Consider the following 21,188-nt stretch of genomic DNA (forward strand, 5'->3'; position numbering starts at 1 on the left):
GAACTCATCCTTTTTTATGGCTGCATAGTATTCCATGGTGTATATGTGCCATATTTTCTTAATCTAGTCTGTCATTGATGGACATTTGTGTTGGTTCCAAGTCTTTGCTATTGTGAATAGTGCCGCAATAAACATACGTGTGCATGTGTCTTTATAGCAGCATGATTTATAATCCTTTGAGTATATACCCAGTAATGGGATGGCTGGGTCAAATGGCATTTCTAGTTCTAGATCCTTGAGGAATCACCACACTGTCTTCCACAATGGTTGAACTAGTTTACAGTCCCACCAACAGTGTAAAAGTGTTCCTATTTCTCCACATCCTCTCCAGCACCTGTTGTTTCCTGACTTTTTAATGATCGCCATTCTAACTGGTGTGAGATGGTATCTCATTGTGGTTTTGATTTGCATTTCTCTGATGGTGAGTGATGACGAGCATTTTTCATGTGTCTGTTGGCTGCATAAATGTCTTCTTTTGAGAAGTGTCTGTTCATATCCTTTGCCTAGTTTTTGATGGGGTGGCTGAGATCCGGCCACTGCACTCCAGCCTGGGCGACAGAGCGAGACTCCATCTCAAAAAAAAAAAAAAATTTTTTTTGTGGGAATCTAAGTCTCTTTGTATGTGTCTAAGGACTTGCTTTATGGATCTGGGTGCTCCTGTACTGGGTGCATATCTATTTAGGATAGTTAGGTCTTCGTGTTGAATTGATCCCTTTACCATTATGTAATGGCCTTCTTTGTCTCTTTTGATTTTTGTTGGTTTAAAGTCTGTTTTATCAGAGACTAAGATTGCAACCCCTATCTTTTATTGTTTTCCATTTGCTTGGTAGATCTTCCTCCATCCCTTTATTTTGAGCCTATGTGTGTCTCTGCATGTGAGATGGGTCTCCTGAATACAGCAAACTGATGGGTCTTGACTCTTTATCCAGTTTGCCAGTCTGTGTCTTTTAATTGTACCATTTAGCCCGTTTACATTTAAGGTTGATATTGTTATGTGTGAACTTGATATTGTCATTATGATGTTAGCTGGTTATTTTGCTCGTTACTTGATGCAGTTTCTTCCTAGCTCGATGGTCTTTACATTTTGGCATATTTTTGCAGTGGCTGGTACCGGTTGTTCCTCTCCATGTTTAGTGCTTCATTCAGGAGTTCTTGTAGGGCAGGCCTGGTGGTGACAAAATCTCTAAGCATTTGCTTGTCTGTAAAGGATTTTATTCCTCCTTCACTTATGAAGCTTAGTTTGGCTGGATATGAAATTCTGGGTTGAAAATTGTTTTCTTTAAGAATATTGAATATTGGCCCCCGTTCTCTTCTGGCTTCTAGAGTTTCTGCTGAGAGATCCGCTGTTAGTCTGATGGGCTTCCCTTTGTGGTAACCCGACCTTTCTCTCTGGCTGCCCTTAACATTTTTTCCTTCATTTCAACTTCGGTGAATCTGACAATTATGTGTCTTGGAGTTGCTCTTCTCGAGAAGTATATTTGTTGCATTCTCTGTGTTTCCTGAATTAGAATGTTGGCCTGCCTTGCTAGGTTGAGGAAGTTCTCCTGGATAATATCCTGCAGAGTGTTTTCCAACTTGATTCCATTCTCCCCATCACTTTCAGGTATACCAATCATATGTAGATTTCGTCTTTTCACATAGTCCCATATTTCTTGGAGGCTTTGTTCATTTCTTTTTACTCTTTTTTCTCTAAACTTCTTTTCTCACTTCATTTCATTCATTTGATCTTCAATCACTGATACCCTTTCTTCCAGTTGATCGAGTCAGTTACTGAAGCTTATGCATTTATCATGTAGTTCTCGTGTCATGGTTTTCATCTCTATCAAGTCGTTTAAGGACTTCTCTACATTGGTTATTCTAGTTAGCCATTCGTCAAATCTTTTTTCAAGGTTTTTAGTTTCTTTGTGCTGGGTTCGTCCTTCCTTCTTTAGCTCGGAGAAGTTTGATCGTCTGTAGCCTTCTTCTCTCAACTCGTCAAAGTCATTCTCCATCCAGCTTTGTTCCGTTGCTGGCAAGGAACTGTGTTCCTTTGGAGGGGGAGAGGCGTTCTGATTTTAGAATTTTCAGCTTTTCTGCACTGCTTTTTCCCCATCTTTGTGGTTTTATCTGCATTTGGTCTTTGATGATAGTGACGTACAGATGGGTTTTTGGTGTGGATATCCTTTCTTTTTGTTAGTTTTCTTTCTGACAGTCAGGACCCTCAGTTACAGGTCTGTTGGAGTTTTCTGGAGGTCCACTCCAGACCCTGTTTGCCTGGGTATCAGCAGCAGAGGCTGCAGAAGAGTGAATATTGCTGAACAGCAAATGTTGCTGTCTGATCATTCCTCTGGAAGCTTCATCTCAGAGGTGTACCCGGCTGTGTGAGGTGTGAGGTATCAGTCCGCCCCTAGTGAGAGATGTCTCCCAATTAGGCTACTCGGGGGGTCAGGGACCCACTTGAGCGGGCAGTCTGTCCGTTCTCAGATCTCAAACTCCATGCTGGGAGAACCACTACTCTCTTCAAAGCTGTCAGACAGGGATATTAACATCTGCAGAGGTTTCTGCTGCCTTTTGTTTGGCTATGCCCTGTCCCCAGAGGTGGAGTCTACAGAGGCAGGCAGGCCTCCTTGAGCTGTGGCTGGCTCCACCCAGTTCGAGCTTCCTGGCCACTTTGTTTACCTCAGCAATGGCGGGTGCCCTTCCCTCAGCCTCACTGCCACCTTGGAGTTAGATCTCAGACTGCTGTGCTAGCAATGAGGGAGGTTCCGTGGGCATTGGACCCTCTGAGCCAGGTGTGGGATATAATCTCCTGATGTGCTGTTTGCTAAGACCCTTGGTAAAGTGCAGTATTAGGGTGGGAGTGACCTGATTTTCCAGGTGTTGTGTGTCACAGTTTCCCTTGGCTAGGAAAGGGAATTCCCTTCCCCCTTGCACTTCCCAGGTGAGGCGATGCCTTGCCCTGCTTCGGCTCTCACTTTTTAGGCTGCTGCTCCCACTGTCCTGCACCTACTGTCTAACATGCCCCAGTGAGATATACCCAGTACCTCAGTTGGAAATGCAGAAATCACCCATCTTCTGTGTCACTCATGCTGGGAGCTGGAGGTTGGAGCTGTTCCTATTCGGCCATCTTGGTGCCACCTCTCTCACAAGTCTCCTTCATCTTTTATATTATTTGTCCAGTCTGTATTTTATTTATTTCTGTTATGATATTTGTTATTTCCTTTCTTGGACTAATTTTGGGTTTGCTTTGCTCTTGCTTTTGTAGCTCCTTGAGATAACAACATTAGGTTGTATTTGAGGCCTTTTTTCATATAGACATCTATTGCTATAAACTTCCTTCTTAGAACTGCTTTTGCTGTATCTCATAGGTTTTGGTAGCTATGTTTCTGTTTTTATTTTTCTCAAGAAATTTTTAAATTTCTCTTTTAATTTCTTCGTTGACCCATTGCTTCTTCAAGAGCATGTTGTTTAATTTTTGTGTACTTGTGAATTTTTCAGAGTTCTTCCTGTTGTTGATTTCTGGTTTTATATCATTGTGGTTTGAGACAATACTTGATATCATTTCCATCCTTTTAAATTTGTTATGCTGTGTTTTATGGCTTAACATAGGATCTATCCTAGAGAATGTTTTATAGTCAATTAAGAAGAATGCGTATCTTCAGCTGTTGGATGGAATGTTCTGTATGTGTCTGTTCGGTCCATTTGGTCTGGAGTAGAGTTTAAATCTTATGTGTCTTTGTTGATTGTATATTAAATCTTATGTGTCTTTGTTGATTTTATATGTCAGAGTGATCTGTACATTGCCAAAAGTGGGGTGTTGAAGTCTCCTGTTATTTCATTACAGTCTATCTCTCCCTTCAGATCTATTAATATTTGCTTTATATATTTAAGTGATCCAATATTGAAAGCATATGTATTTACAATTGTTATGTCTTCTTGCCGAGTTGATCTTTGTATCATTATGTAAAGACCTTCAGTGTCTCTTTTTACCATTTTGACTTAAAGTCTATTTTATGTATTTAAGTATAGCTTATCCTGCTCTCTTGGTTTCTATTAGCATGGAATTTTTTTTTTCCTACCTTTACTTTCAGTCTGTGTGTACCCTTAAAGGTAAAGTGAGTCTCCTGTAGACAGCATATACATTGGTCTTGTTTTCTTATCCATTAACATTTTATGTCTTGTGATTGAATTATTTAATCTATTTATATTTAAGTTAATTATTGATAGGCAAGGAGTTACTGGTGCCATTTTCTTCATTGTTTTGTAGTTGTTTTGTAGATTCTTTCTTCCTTTCTTACTGTCTTCCTTTGTGGTTAAGTGATTTTCTCTAATAGTGTTTCTATTCCTTGTTTTTGTTTTTAGTGAATCTATTATAGGTTTTTGCTTTGTATTTACAACAAGGTTTATAAAAAACATAACAGGCTGTTTTAAGCTGATAACAACTTTACTTTGATCTCACACACACACACACGCACACACACAAACTCTGCACTTAAACTCTACTTTCCCCACCTCATATTTTCAATTTTGAGTGTGGCAGTTTACATCTTTTAATATTGCATATCTTATAACAAATTATTGTAGTGATTATTATTTTTAATAGTTTTGTCTTTTAACCTTTATGCTAAAGATATGAGATTTACACACCACCATTACAGTATTAGATTATTCTGAATATAACTGTGTACTTTTACTAGTAAATGTAATACTTTCAGATGTTTTTGTGTTATATATAAGGATCCTTTTCTTTCAGCTTGAACTTCCTTAGCATTTCTTGTAAGAGGTCTGGTGGTGATGAGCTCCCTCAGATGTTGTTTGTCTGGAAGTCTTATCTCTCCTTCATTTCTGAAGAACAACTTTTCTTGGTATAGAATGCTTGGTTGGCAATTTTTTTTTCTTGCAACAATTTAAATATACCATCCCATTATCTCCTGGCCTTTAAGGTTTCTGCTGAGAAGTCTGCAGCTAAGTGTATTGGAACTCCATTATGTGTTATTTACTTCTTTTGCTACTTTCAGGATTCTCTCTTTGTCTTTAATCTTTATTTGCATTGAATGTGAAAGATACCTTTGACCTTCTTGTACTTGAATATTTGTATCTTTCTCCCAGTTTGGAAAGTTTTCTGCTATTATTTCTTTAGATAATCTTTCTATCCCCTTTATCATCCTCTACTTTATTCCCAGTAACACTTATGTTTGCTCTTTTGATGCCATCCCTTAAGTCCTATAAGTTTTCATTTCTTTTCATTATTTTTTCTTTTTTACCTGTCTTCAAGCACACAGACTCTTTTTTCTGTTTCATCAGTTCTGCTATTGATGCTCTGTATTGTATTCCTTATTTTGTTTATTGCATGTATCAGCTCCAAGATCTCTCTTTGATTTTTTTACAATTAATTATTTTAATCTCTTTGTTAAATTTCTCATTCCAGTCACTTACTGTTTTCCTAATTTCATTGAATGGTTTCTGTTTTTTGGTTTGTTTTGTTTTGAAGTTTCGTAGGCTTCCTTAAAACAGCAATTTTTGAATACTTTATCAGACCTTTCCTATATCTTCATCTCTTTAGGGCCAGTCACTGGCATCTTATTTTGTCTTTTTGGTGACATCATGTTTCCCAGATTGCTCTTTGTCCTTGTGGTCATTCATCAATGCCTGAACATTAAAGAAGTAGATACTTATTTTAGTCTTTCCAGTCTGGCTTTGTCTGGGAATATCCTTCAACAATAAGCCTGTCCAGAGATTCTGGGCTGTTCAGCTGGTGTCATCCCTAAGCCCTTGACAATGGTAGCACTATAGGGTGCCCTATGCCCAGGACTACCATGACTTGGCACAGTGCTGAGGCACATCTGAAACCCACGGCCACTGAGGCTTGCCCATCACTGGAGTGTCCTTGAAGCTGGCAGTTGGTCAGACCTGCCTGTTAATGTGGGTTATTTGGAGGCCAAGCCCAGGGTATTGGCCTGTGGTGATGCAGTCCACAACTTGAGTCCATTTCACAGGGAATACTGGTTCCCATGCCGCACCAGGGTGGGTCTAAGACTCAGTCCATGCATTCTGGCCTAGAGTCAGAGGCTGTGGGGGTCTGTCTATTGCTGGGTTTTATTGTGGTAGGCATGGTATTGGGGTCTAAGACAAAGTCCTATGCTTACTTACCCCTGTTTCCCGCAAGCGGATAGTATCACTCTCCATGCTGTGCTGCCTGGAGTTGTGGAAGGGGTAATGCGGGTAAGCTATAGTCAGGTACTATGATGTCTCATCTGGTTTCATTAGCTCTTGTGAAGCTTTTACGTGGATAATTCAAATTGATGTTTCTGCAGGGGGACAATCACTGGAGAGTCCTTTTGCACCCTCTTGCTTCTTTCTCCTTCCATGTAGTAATTGAGAGCATTAGGCAGTTATTTAAGCTGATATCATGAAAGACTTGTCAGGGTTTCAGTGTTCTCACCCTGTAAATTGGGAATATTGTCTACCTAAAATTCAGTTGTAAGGGTAAAACAGAGGTAAATAAAGAGTAGTATTGTACCTGCTAAATAATAGGCATACCATAAATAGTAACTGTTTTTATTATATATTGTTGCCTTAGTAATAGTATCTTTACTATAATATTTTTAAGTGTACATTTTAAGTATACATTTTTAAGTATACATAATTTCTAAATTATGTGCAAATTCTGTTGTGAGTCAATATGTTTAATAAAGTAAAATCTCTTAATTTTTGGATAAAAATCACATTTTTTCCCCTCATACCTTGCAAACTCCCTGAGGTATGTTAACCACCCTCTGGAGACCATTGCCATAGAGTACAGAACAAGTACCTACAAGGAAACTTCACAAAGTAACAGGTTTTGGCACAAGAAAAGAAAAAACATCTTCAATTTTTGAGCCCACAAGTGATTTGATAACAGCATTGCTTTAGAAAGATTAATATGATATTAAGTTGCAGGATGGATTAGAGGAAAAAAGCCTAAAATTTAAAAAGTAGGTATTCTGATGTTTACTATTTTAGTTACTGGTTTTATCAGTCACCCTATGAGTCTATTCTTTATTCTTTCCTGTCCCTCATCCCAACTATTAATTCTTCCTTCTCAATTTTTTTTTATGTCATCTTCCAGCCTCACTGTTGGGGTTATCTCTTTATTTAATTACTCTAACATCCTTCTAATTTTTCCCAAACTCAAATCCCAGTGGAAAATTCTCAGTAGTTCCCCAGTATTTTTAGGTTATTAAAACTGAATGCCTTTGTCTTTTGAGTGTAAGACTTTACTAAGCAGTGCCTTCTAGATTACCAGCTTTATGTCTTACAACTTTACCATTTTTTCCCCTGACTTTGGACTACTTAGCAGTCTTTAAATATACCATGTTCCCTCATCCTTTCATTCTGCTGCATAGACTGTTAACGTTTGCTTTAGCATACCCTTCTTCTTCTTCCTGTCCTAGCGGCTTCTTAGCTTTCAAGACTCTTCTGTCTTTAATTCCTCCAGTCTAACTTAGATGCTCCCAGAATATCCTGTGCTCACTTGTATTGTAAGGTACTGTGATAATCACTTCACGGAATGAAAGAAAAATCATTTACAACAATACGGCACAGTGGTTTCTTATTGATGTAGTCTAGGTTCAGTTATTCACTAGCCAAGAGACCTTGATCAAATTATTTAGCTTTTCTAAGTGTTTTGTTTTTGTGTAGTAATGCCTATCTCATCATATTCCTATTGTGCTGAGGATATGCAATAACATTTGTACAACACTTAGCACATTATCTGGTACAGCAAATGTTGACATTCAGTAAATGCTGTATGTCAGTATTGTTAATTATTATGCTGGTACTTGTTTGACAGTAAAATGAGCTGCCTTGTGATGTAGTCTCTGCATCAACATAGGTATTCACTTAGTGACTAGATATGTATCTTTCCTGGGGCAACAAAAGGAACACATATTAATATAAGGGAACTGGATTTGCCATCATCCTATCCCAAGTCCACAAAATTCTCTTCCCCTATCAAAATCTTTTCAAAGCCTGCCTTAAATGCCACTTTTAAGACATCGTATCTTAAAGTAGTCTGTTCCTCAATACTTTCATAATAATGTTTAACATACCACTCTTTATGATAAGCATTTATGTTCATAAAATGGGGTTCTTAGATAATTACCTAGCACAGTGTGTGACATAGTAAGCACTTAATAAATGGTAGCTCCCTCCCTTCCTTAATCTGTTATTTGAACTTCATTCCATAGGCATTGGAAAGATTTTGACAGTTTTTGAACCCACAAATGATTTGATCACGATGTTGCTTTAGAAATATAATATGAAGGCCGGGTGTGGTCGCTGACACCTGTAATCCCAGCACTTTGGGAGGCCGAGGCGGACAGATCACCTGAGGTCGGGAGTTCAAGACCAGCCTGACCAACATGGAGAAACCCTGTCTCTACTAAAAATACAAAATTAGTAGGGCATGCAGCCTGTAATCCCAGCTACTTGGGAGGCTGAGGCAGGAGAATCACTTGAACCCAGGAGGTGGAGTTTGCTGTGAGCCAAGATCATGCCATTGCACTCCAGCCTGGGCAACAAGAGTGAAACTCCATCTCAAACAAAAAAGAAAGATTAATATGAGTTCAAGACCAGCCTGACCAACATTGAGAAACCCCGTCTCTACTAAAAGTACAAAATTAGCCGGGCATGGTGGCGCATGCCTGTAATTCCAGCTACTTCGGAGGCTGAGGCAGGAGAATTGCTTGAACCCGGGAAGCAGAGGTTGTGGTGAGCTGAGATCATGCCATTGCACTGCAGCCTGGGCAAGAAGAGTGAAAACTCCATCTCAAAAAAAAAAAGAAATACTAATATGACATTAAGTTGAATGGATTGGAGGAAGAAACCCTAAGGACAAGACAAAAGTTAATGCACTAGTTCAATATTCATACCTCATTCAACACCTTCCAGTTCATAATTGGAAAGGAACGTGGTATACTGGGAGAACATAGGTTTTGTAGCTAAGTATCCTGATAAAACAAATGTGAATAAGCCCATCACAGTCTAGCAGTTTATAATTTTTCCAGGGGGACCAGTGAAATAGTAGTTGAAAACTGTTTTGTATTTTTTCTTCATCACCCCACCCCCATGTCATTGTGCAAATTGTTGCACATGTAGCATCAGAAAACACAGATGAGGGAATGTTATACTTTTAAACATGTATAGGAATTAATCTAGGAACTTACTGAATACCTTTGTGTTCCAGGTACTCTCATACGGATTATTTCATTTGCTTTTTCACAATAAAAAACTCTATGAGTAAATGATGTTAACTCCATTTAACAGATAAGAAGAATGAAATGAAGTGGTTAAATCATTATTCATAAGGGACAAAAGAAAGATGAGTGTTTAAAACCCAAGTCCGCCGAATATAAGTTTAATATTTAACCCACTATACTGCTGCTGCCATGAGGTAGCTAAATGCATGTACCTATTTCTGGCCCAAGTTAGTCTAAAGGGAAAGTAAGCCAAGTATAGTGTCCATAGATTATTAGCATATATCCATTTTGACCTCAGGGCTTTTATTTGTGTGTATGTGTATGTGTATACATACACATATATATGTGCTGGATGACGAGGCCACAAGGAAGCCTTATTACAAGGAGTTCCGTAAGTTGGTACAATACTCTCATGTGATTCTGGAACACATGTTATGTGTATGAAAAAATGTTTAACTATAAAGAGAAGGGATATATATGTGTATATACATACATATATACATATACACACACATATATGTGTATATACATATGCACATATATACACATACACACACACACACACTCTCCCATCTAACCTTTGGGGAAAAAAATATTAGTTGTTTTTTTTTTTTGTTTTTTTTTTGAGACAAAGCCTCACTTTGTCACTCACTGGAGTGCAGTGGCGCCATTTCGGCTCACTGTAACCTCTGCCTCCCGGGTTCAAGCAATTCTGTATCTCAGCCTCCTGAGTAGCTGGGATTACAGGCACCTGCCACCATGCCTGGCTAATTATTTTGTGTTTTTATCAGAGATAGGGTTTCACCATCTTGGCCAGGCTGGTCTTGAACTCCTGACCTTGTGATTCGCCTGCTTTGGCCTCCCAAAGTGCTGGGATTACAGGCGTGAGCCACCACACCCGGACAACAAATCACTATTTAAACTTCAGTATTAGCCGTGACGACAAATGGATTTTGTTGATATGCACGATCATGATTCCCAAATGATTAGTTACTGGTTTTACACTCATCCCAAGCTTCTTATCAAAATTATTATCAGGAAGTAAACCCATCAATTTATTTAGCCCAAAGCTTCTCAAACTTGCATGAGCATACAGATTACCTAGGGATCTTGTTAAAATGAAGATGATTTTCAGTAGGATTGGGGTGGGGCCTGGAAGTCTGCATGTCTAACTGCTTCAGGTGATGCTCACACTACTGAGCCTGCACACTACACCTTTGGAATACAAGTGTAGAATTTTAATTTTTGTCCCAAATACATAATTATTTAAAGGTAAAACTACAGTGTGCAAACTATTTATGGTCTATGCTTTTTTACACTTAGCCTTTATCCCTGTTTTCTGCATAAGTTTCATAATTATGATTTATATAAATCATAAAATTAATATGACATTAGGAATATACACCTATTCTCAGTTATTTCCCCATTCTAAATAATGCTGTATAGAATTCCTCTGGGCATATAACTTTTGCTATTTAATTATTTCCTTAAGATAAATTCCCGGCCGCGTGCAGTGGCTCAGGCCTGTAATCCCGGTGGAGGGATTGGAAGGCCGAGGCAGGCAGATCACCAGGTCAGGTGATCGAGACCATCCTGGCTAACACAGTGAAACCCCATCTCTACTAAAAATACAAAAACTTAGCCGGGCATGGTGGCGGGCGCCTGTAGTCCCAGCTACTCGGGAGGCTGAGGCAGGAGCATGGCGTGAACCTGGGAAGCAGAGCTTGCAGTGAGCCGAGATCGCGCCACTGCACTCTAGCCTGGGCGACAGAGTGAGACTTCGTCTCAACAACAACGACAACAAAAATAGATAAATTCACAGGAGCAATTACCAGGTCAGGGGGTAAGAATATATTTGCTGTTTAATGGGTAAAGTTTTGCAAGATGAAAAGAGTTCTAGAGATGGATAGCGATGAGAGTTGTACAACATGAATGTACTTAATGCCATTGAGTACCATTAAAAATGGTTATGATGGTAAATTTTATGTTATGTGTATGAAAAAATTTTTAACTCTAAAGATAAGGGAGACACCGGCAGAGTCGGGCACTGCCAGGCTGGCATCTAGAAGTCCAAAGTCTGGACCCTAGCAGTGCAAGAACATCTGTTACCCTGTCTTCTCAGATCCCCGCCGGAAGTGTAGGAAGAGAGCAAGCAGATTTGAGCCTATCTGCTTTCAAGCTGGTGATCGTGATGAAACTTAGAAACAAAAATGAAAAGCCAGGTAAAGGTTCCAAGGGCTGTAAGAAGCCTGCAAAACGAAATGGGAAGAAAGCAACCTCCAAAGTGCCCTCTGCTCCTCAGTTTGTTCATTCCAATGATCATGCCAGTCAAGAGGCTGAATTAAAGAATAGAGTTGAGGAGATGAGGGAGAAGCGAGCTGCCCAGGAGCAAGAAAGACAAAAACGCAGGTCTATCAAGAGCTACTGTGAGGATATCCTAACACGCCAGGAGGAGTTTGAGTGTAAGGAGGAAGTTTTGCAGGAATTAAATATGTTTCCTCAGCTGGATGACGAGGCCACGAGGAAGGCTTATTACAAGGAGTTCCGTAAGGTGGTAGAATACTCTGATGTGATTCTGGAAGTCATGGATGCCAGAGACCCATTAGGCTGCTGCTGCTTCCAAATGCAGGAGGCTGTTCTATGGGCAGAAGGCAACAAGAAGCTGGTCCTAGTCTTGAACGAGATTGACCTGGACCCCAAGGAGGTTGTGAAGTGGCTGGATTACCTTCGGAATGAGTTGCCAACTGTGGCTTTCAAGGCCAGGACCCAGCATGTCAGCTTTGGAGCTGAAAACCTCATGAGGGTTCTGGGGAACTATTGCCACCTTGGTGAAGTGTGCACCCACATCAATATGGGTATTGTGGGCCTTCCCGATGTTGGGAAGAGTAGCCTGATTAATAGCCTGAAGCACAGCCATGCATGCCGTGTGGGAGCCGTTCCTGGGGTCACGAAATTCATGCAGGAGGTCTACCTGGACAAGTTCATCTGGCTGCTGGATGCTCTAGCCATTGTCCCAGGGCCCAGCTCCGAGGTGGGCACCATTCTGCATAGTTGCATCCACGTGCAGAGGCTGGCAGATGCGGTAACCCCAGTGGAGACCATCTTGCAGAGCTGCAACCTGGAGATTTCCAATTACTACCTCCTCTCTGGGTACCAGACCACTGAGCACTTTCTGATGACAGTGGCCCACCATTTGGGGAAGAGAGACTTATGCAGTCAGGAGCAGGCAGCCAAAGCTGTCCTAGCTGACTGGGTGAGCGGGAAGATCAGCTTCTATTACCACCACCACCCACTCACAATGCCTGCCTATCTCAGCACTGAGATCATTAAGGAAATGACCAAGGTCTTTCACATCGAGAATACCGAGCAGGTCAATGAAGACACCATGGAATGCTTGGCCACTGGAGAATCTGATGAGGTGTTGGGTGACATGGACCCACTCAAAATGGAGATCAAGTTGCTCCATTATCCGATGATGAAAATAGCAGATGCCATTGAAAATAAAGCCACCATGTATAAGATCGGAGATCTCACTGGGTATTGCACCAATCCGAATCGTCATCAGAAGGGGTGGGGCTAAACTCAATGTGGATCACCACCCTAAAAACAACAGTAAAGTGGATGTGTGCCCAGTGGACTGCTGCCCAGTACTGCAGAGGATCATGGGGATGGACTCCCTATAACAGGGCCAGGCTCTGGCATCCTCCCTAAAGAATAAGAATAGGCAGAAATGTGCAGATAAAATCGCCAGGGAGCTGTCTGATTCCATGATGTCTGCCGTCAACCTCTCTGGCAATGTTGATGGCGGTGTTGATGACTAACTGTCTGATCTCACTTCCCTTCCAATCCAAGCACCAGTTCCAGTGGGACGGGGGATTACCAATGAAATAGTTTGGTTCTCCCTGAAGCATCTGCGCATTAAAAGAACCCTTCCACAACTATGTTTCTTTCTTCCCACTGTTCTCTGCACTCTCTCCAGGAAAAAGAGCCCCAAGAGACTGGAGCTGACAAACTCAATACCCTTTATTTAACCCCTACTCTGTTTTAAAACAGAAATAAAAGAAGTATCAGCAGGAAAAAAAAGAAAAGAATATAACCCCCCCAAAAAATATCATTCTTTTGAAAAGAATGGTTTTTGGGAGTATTACCCCCAAAAAATATTCTTGGGGTATATTCTTTTGAAGCAATATTATTCTTTTGAAAAGAAAGAGCATTAATAAACCATTTGCCCTTTTAGAAAGAATAACCAAATTACACTGCCACCAACATGTTTACCTCGCTTGTACCAGTATTTAATGTCTTAATGTTTTTTAAATTTTTTGCTAAATGGTCTAAAATGATTCTTCAAGGTTGAAGTCTGTATTTTACTTCTATTAAGATTGAAAAGTAAACATTTACCTTTGTGGGTTTTTACTATTTGTATTTCCTCTTTTGTTAAATGTACATTCATGTCATTGGCCCTTCTTCTGTCAACGTTGAACATTTTCCTTAAATTTAAAAGAGCCCTTTTTATAGCATAATATTTTAAGTATTTCTCCTAGTCTTTGTTGTCTTTTAAATTCAGATTTAAGGGATGAGTAACTTTATGATTTTAATCCTACAGGTGAACTATGGAAAAGTTTGTAATAACAGTAAAAAAGGATTGAAATTCACTGTCTCCTGTGGCTGCAGTTCAGAATTTGTTTTTGTACCATATGGTAGCACCATTGCTGTTTATACAGTTTACTCAGGAGAACAGATAACTATGCTTAAGGGACATTATAAAACTGTTGACTGCTGTGTATTTCAGTCAAATTTCCAGGTAAGAATGATATAGGAATTGAAAATATTCAGCTAGCTAGCTTGCCATACCAGTTATATGTAAAAGAATAAATTATGATTTCATTCTGAGGAGTTATACTTTTAATCCACATTTGTAGTAGGATTTATTTAATAGAGACTAGCACAGTCTAGATTTTTAGATGGCATACAATATATGAATGAATCAATATAATGCTGTGCAACTTGATTGGTGTGAATTATCTTTCTTTTGCATATGACCTTCATTTATTTAACAATTGAAAATCTGTGGTGAATTAAAATAATTTCTTGCAAACAATCTTTTGGGTAAGAAATGAAATACAGGCATTTAATTATAAAATATAATTTGTATATGTTGGTTTATGTATGTGTGAATGATCTATTCTTATTTTCTATCAATGGCTAATAAAGGGAGATTTTGAAGTTAATATAACCTATATAATTTCTTAAATACCCTGACTTTTGTTTGTTTTACATCCAGACCTTTTCACAGCACCAATGGAGCAGATCATTTTTCATTTTTTCAGAGAACATTTGCACAAATTACCTCATGTACTCCTTTAAATGAGTCTAACATTGCAAGATAGTTGGTATTTTCCCTGTTTTGTAAGTAAGGAAAATGAAACTCATGTAAGTTAAATACTGATAGAATGAAAATTACAGATTATTAGAGCTCCAGGAGACTATCACTTTGTGAATCTCCTATTCATTCATTCTTTAATACTGATTGCCTAATTTGTGGCTGACACTGTGCTGTAAGATATATAGACCTGATTTTTCAGCCAGTATATACCATTATGGCAGTATTCATTATTAAAATATTTAAATATTGATATATCCTACTGGCTGGTAAACAGCTGCTGCACCAAGCCCCCCAAGTGACTGCCAGCCTCAGCCCCTTCCCTGGGACCTCAGACCTCACCTTAACCCAGCAACTAAAAGAGGACCTACAAGACCCTACTCCAACTCTATGGCCATTATCTCTTACTAGTCAGTAAGAAAGTGTATACCAGTTGTTAAACATTTTTAGTGTTCTGAGAGAAGAAAACTAAAGCACCAGAGAGGTGACATGACTTGCCCCTAACCTGCAAGTAGTTATTGATAACACATGTATTTGTATTCAAAGAAATTATTAAAATATTGTCCCTCTTTTCTTGTCTAAGGTTACTTAGAGACACAGCCGAAATTTCATCCCAGGTACTCTGAACACAAATTATTTCTTTCCACCAAATTGGAGCTTATCTAATACGTGTGCCTAGAATGGATTAAAATCGTGCCAGTGGTTGGGCACAGTGGCTCACACCTGTAATCCCAGCACTTTGGGAGGTCGAAAGGATCACTTGAGCCCAGGAGTTCCAGGCCAGCCTAAGTAACAGAATGAGGCCCTGTATTTACAGAAAATAAAAAAATCAGCCAGGTGTGGTGGTGTATGCCTGTAGTCCCAGCTGTGCAGGAGGCTGAAGCGAGAGTATTGCTTGAGCCCAGGAGATTGAGTGAGCCGTGTTCACAGCACTGCACTCCAACATGGGCAAGAGAATAGAAATTCATGAATCTAGGCTGGGATAAGTAAGTAAATTAATAAATTGAAAATTTGATGAGGATGAGATATTTACATAATCTCAATGTATCACCCTACAAAATATGAAGTACAAAACTAAAAAGATTAATTTTAACCTGAAGAAGCCTGGCATATATCACCTTCATCAAATAATCTAAGTTACCATCCCAGTTATGGGACATCACTTCTGTGATATTCCTGGCCAAATTGGATCACTCAAATTTAATCATGAGGAAACATAAGACAATCCAAATGTGAAGGACATTCTACAAAGTAACTGGTGTATATCTTCAAAATTGTCAAGGTCAGAAAAGCCAGAGACTGAAGAACTGTTCCAGCTTGAAAACTGAAGAGACTTGACAACTAAGTGCAGGATGTGATTTTTAACTGGCCCCTTTTGCTATAAAGGACAGTATTGGAACAAATGATGAAACATGAATGGGGTCTTTAGATGGTGGTAGTAATATGAATTTTCTGATTTTGTTGGTTACTTTGTAACTACAAAGGAAAGTACCCTTGTTCACAGGAAAATTACACTGAATTATTCAAGAGTAATAAGGCCTAATGTTGGCAACTTACTCTCATATGACTCAGGGGAAAAAAAAGTCTTTTGGACTGCAGTTGTAACTTACATTTTGCGCTTATTTTTTAAGAAAATCTTATTGCCCAAATGAACTCCTCCATCTATCACAGACACTTCAAGGCTTAATGTAAATCTTTCTATCTCAGTATTCTTTATTAGTCACTCTAATTTAAATGTTGCTGCTTTCAATATCTCTTTCTTGAACATGTACAGAATATCCTTTATGTCTTCACTGGGTGTGTTAATACTTATTGTGAATTGCCCTATAACCTTATCTGACCAAGTTATCTTGGGCATTACCTGGCCTTCTCAGGGAAATAAAATTACTCAAGGGCACTGAACATATATATTTTTGCATCAGCTAGTTTGTGTAGCCATATAGTCTAGGTTTTGTAATACAGTCAACAAAATTTTGTATTTAGGAAATTTGATAATGTATATCTAACAATTTTTTAAATCTACATTTTCTATAAATATATAATCTTATTTTCCCTTTTCCCACATCCTTAAATAAAAAACACAGTTATACTCATATTGTTTTTGAGATGTACAATAATAAAAACAAATTGTATAAAACAACAGAGGAAAAAAGCCAATATAATATATTTCTTTGATTTTTGGGGGGGAGGGACGTGAGCATTGTTCAGCCATAAGCAAACAGCATATCCATAGACATTGACATAGGCTGTGCATCACCCCAAGCTTCCTTATGAAGTAAACTTCTCAACAGGTATGGAATATACATCTTCAAGCTCTTCTGTTGAATTGCAGCCAGTTAGGCAGCTGTAAATTAAATAAAACTTTTTGAGAACTTGGCCTGTTTTAGAAGCTCATATGGTTTCTTCACTGAAGTCTTTATTGAAGCTTAGTTATTTGGACACAGAAAGACAAACTCTTTCTTTCTCTGACTTTAAAAATATATGGATACTATAATTGATAAAACTGCTAGGATTTGGGGTGTATTTGTAAAATTTTCACACGCATTAGTAAGCTTGACAAATCCTAATACTATTTTTAAATACAAAACAAAGCTTTACTAACAAAGAAACAAAGGAAAAAGAGCATCAGCCTAGTTTCTTTAGGGAGTAGAAATAGCATTAATCTAATTACTGTGACCTAATTATTTCAAAAATGGTATAATTCATTTCAGTTTGGTATCAGCTCTTGATCCACAATATCATCTTTGCCTTCTGTGTTGTAGGAACTTTACAGTGGTAGCAGAGACTGCAACATTCTGGCTTGGGTTCCATCCTTATACGAACCAGTTCCTGATGATGATGAGGTAAACATTATTTTCACAAATTGTATAGTGACTTCTAAATCATAAGAAATAATGTTTTGTTCCTTTATATGAGAGAGACTTTAAAGCATTTCTTGCCAGTGGCATGCACCTATAGTCTCAGGTACTTGGGAGACTGAGGCAAGATGATCACTTGAGCCTGGAAATCAAGACCAGCCTGGACAATGTAGTGGGACCCCATCTCAAAACAACAACAACAAAAAAGCATTTCTTGGCATTTTCTGTAAAAATAATTTGACTGTTTTAATACATTTTGAAAATTCAGAGAAATATAAAAAGAACATAAAATTCCTCAAATCAAATTAATCAATATTAACATTTTGATTTGTTTCATAACTGTTTTTTCCTATGAGTATGTTTTTTAACATAGTTCATATCATGGTTGGACATTCAACTTGGTATCTTACTTTTCTCATCAACATTGTACAATAAACCTTTTTTCATGTCATTAATAACTATGTGTAAACATTTCTAATGATATATTATTCTGTCATTGATAAAACACAATTTAAATATTTACCTCGTTGGAGGAATTTCTGTTGATTATTATAAATATCAAGGTAAATATCTGTTTAAAAATTGTTAATATTTCTGACTATGTGTTTAGATAGATTCCTAGAAGTGGAATTATCTCTTAAATTATTATATATGACTTTTTTTCTTTTCTTTTCTTTTTTTTTTTTTTTTTTTTTTTTGAGATGGAGTCTCACTCTGTCACCCAAGCTGGAGTGCAATGGCGCAATCTCAGCTCACTGCAACTTCAGCCTCCTGGGTTCAAGCAATTCTCCTGCCTCAGCCTCCCAAGTAGCTGGGATTACAGGTGCACACCACCGCACCTGGCTAATTTTTGTATTTTTAGTAGAGATGGGATTTCACCATGTTGGTCAGGCTGGTCTTCAACTCCTGGCCTCAAGTGTTCCACCTGCCTTGGCCTCCCAAAGTGCTGGGATTACAGGCATGAGCCACCACTCCCAGCCGACATTTTTAAGACTTTATTCTCATGTCAAATTTTACCAGTTTACACCCCTACCAGCAGTCTGACAGTGCCTTTCATAGAAAATAAATCAGTATAAACATGACAGTGTAAATACAGACCTTAAAAACGCAGTAGGTAAACAAAGATGAACAAGACCATTGTCCCTGACCTAAAGTAATAGCTTCTGTATTTTTTTTTAGCTTTTGCATCAAGCAGTTGGAAGATACAGGCTGTTTAAAGGTGGTTTCTGTCCTACAAGGTTTATTCTCCTAAGCACTCTTAATCATCCTCATTTATCTTAATTTTTACAATATAAAAAATCCAAATGCAATATCTAAAAACAAAGTTTATATATATATATATATGTATATTTCTTTAATTTGGAAATATAGATAATGTAGTTAGAAATACCTTAAGGTAATCTTAACCAAGTCATAGTAAAAGCATCTTAAATGGAGGTGGAGGAAAACTTACTGGTAAAGCACTTTTGACGTTCAAAAAACATTTTTCATATACTGTGTTTAGTTCCTTCATAAAACTAGGACTATGTCAAAAACCACATGAAAATATAATTTGTATAGAGGTAGTTGATAGCATCTCAGAGCTATTGACAATATGTATTTCATACCTAAATTTTCAACTGCTAGGGTTTACTGCAGTACAAACCTGTGAATTATTTTCTTTTGTCCTTAATCCAAAGAAAGAGAAAAAAAATACGCTTTGATAAATCTTTAAGTAGCCAGCCAATGCCATATGCATACTTCCAGATTTTATCACATGTCTAATTTGGTTTATTGTGGCTTGATTAACTTTAGCATACAGCTGCTTTTGATGTCAGAATATTCTTCTGTATAAAGCTTAGTATGGTCAAATAATTAGATTTAGCCATTTATTTTACATTTCATTATGTAATTATTGTGTCTTGCTCTTTGGGAATTGCTGTATACATTAAAATCAAGTTATAACACTGTAAGCCATGTTAGGAGGTTAACATTTTATTTACCAAATGAAAACATTAAAAATGAATGAAAAATAAATCTATAGTGACTTACGTATAGAAAAGGATGTTAGAAGAATACTAAATTGTTTAATTCATAAAGATAATATGTGGCCAGGTGTGGTGGCTCACATCTGTAATCCCAGCACTTTGAGAGGCTGAAGTGGAAGAATCACTTCAGTCCAGGAGTTCAAGACCAGCCTGGGCAACATAGAAAGACCCCATCTCTACAAAAAATAAACAAAATTAGCCAGGTTTGGTGGCTTTCACCTATAGTTCCAGCTACTTAAGAGGGTGAGGTCGGAGGATCACTTGAGCCCAAGAGTTCAAGGCTGCAGTGAGCCACAATTGTACCACTATACTCAAAGCCTGGGTGAGAGTGAGACCTTGACTCAAAGAAAAAAAAGATAATATGTGACTGATGGTTTATTTCCTTGTTATGTCATTATAGTGATAGTTTGAACTCTTTGTGTAAACAAACTTGTATATATGAGAAATTAAGCAAAACAAGTTAGAAAATCACATAGAGATATACAAAAACCAAGTTGACCTTTGTATATGTTTTAGTGCTATAAAACCTTACCTTTTAAAATGTCATGTTCATATATTTAAAGATAGCAGTCATTCTCATACTAATATAAAATGGTATGTGCTAAGGTTATTCCCGTAAAATTTTAGCTTGAAACATTCCTGTGAATATATGAATGTGATCATAATGCAGATCCCAGTAGAATAGTCTGTCCAGAAGACCCTATTCCTTACATGTATGTTTATAATTTAAGCCATGTTTAAAAGTGCTTTTATCCCAACTATAAAATAAGTATATTTATTTGATATTTATTTCCCAAGGAGGCAGTGTACCACACTACAAAACAAAAAAACACACACACGTATACATACACATACTTAGTCTTTAGCTTCAGGAAACTGGGTTTGAATCCCAGTTCTGCCACTTATTATACTTATGATCTGGGACAAGCTCATGATATTTCCAAACATCAGAATTGTCTAATCAAACTTATTCTTAGGTTTCCTTTCAAATGCATTCTTCAGATGAGAGTTACCTCCCCATCAACCAAGATAATCCCTTAGGGGTGTTTCTCCTGATATCCAAAGTAGAAGATGAATTTAATTCTGTCTAAAGAAAGGAAGAACACTGGATGATAGGGACAGGATTTGTGGTCTTTAACTATAAATCCTTTTATTTAATTGGCAGACTCTTTTATTATATTTTGAGGAATGTGGCTTCCTTTTGACCCTATTTTCTAAAAGCTGGTCTGGTCAAGACAAGCCTATCTATAACTCCTAATTACTTTTTCCTGCCTGAGATCTATAGGGTGGGTTTATTCCAGTTTACACGTGACCTCTCACTAAGAATCTTACTTTGTTTTGACATTCACACAATATATAACTGTTTTACATACCACTTGTGTCGATGTACTTGCTAACAAACAACCCTGAGACTTGCCACTAATTACCAGTCAGAAATTTGAAAGTTATCAAGAAATATCCTTGTAGATGTTAAGTTTGGTTCTATTTCTTCTCTAAACTCATAACTAGGTCCCCTCTAAACTCATGCTTCATTATTTCTATAACATTGACACTATCTGTCAGTAGAACTGACAACCTGGTGAGATATAGATGAATATGTTCAAGCACAGACTGGATGTCTACTAGGAGGAGATGTAGAGAAAACTGAAATAATAGTAGTGACACTTGATCAGTGGGTCTCAAATGGTAATGTGTACCATATCCA

At 38.0% G+C, this 21,188-nt stretch overlaps 1 protein-coding gene and 1 pseudogene across 4 annotated transcripts in view; both read left to right on the forward strand.

The window, feature by feature from the left end:
* The window catches only part of ERCC8 (ERCC excision repair 8, CSA ubiquitin ligase complex subunit), an 83,007-nt gene that overhangs the window by 56,304 nt on the left and 5,515 nt on the right, over positions 1–21,188 (forward strand). For 3 of the 4 annotated variants that reach the window (XM_007973485.3, XM_007973494.3, XM_007973502.3), the window contains 2 exons: positions 13,822–14,019; positions 17,361–17,441. In XM_007973485.3, coding sequence (XP_007971676.1) covers positions 13,822–14,019; positions 17,361–17,441 — 279 coding nt within the window. The remainder of the gene's footprint in view (positions 1–13,821; positions 14,020–17,360; positions 17,442–21,188) is intronic. The other variant, XM_007973511.3, reaches the window with a different exon arrangement.
* LOC103222002 (guanine nucleotide-binding protein-like 3-like protein pseudogene) lies at positions 284–13,813 on the forward strand (annotated as a pseudogene).

The sequence above is a fragment of the Chlorocebus sabaeus genome, chromosome 4 (genome assembly GCF_047675955.1).
Source record: "Chlorocebus sabaeus isolate Y175 chromosome 4, mChlSab1.0.hap1, whole genome shotgun sequence".
Classification (NCBI taxonomy): Eukaryota; Metazoa; Chordata; class Mammalia; order Primates; family Cercopithecidae; genus Chlorocebus; species Chlorocebus sabaeus.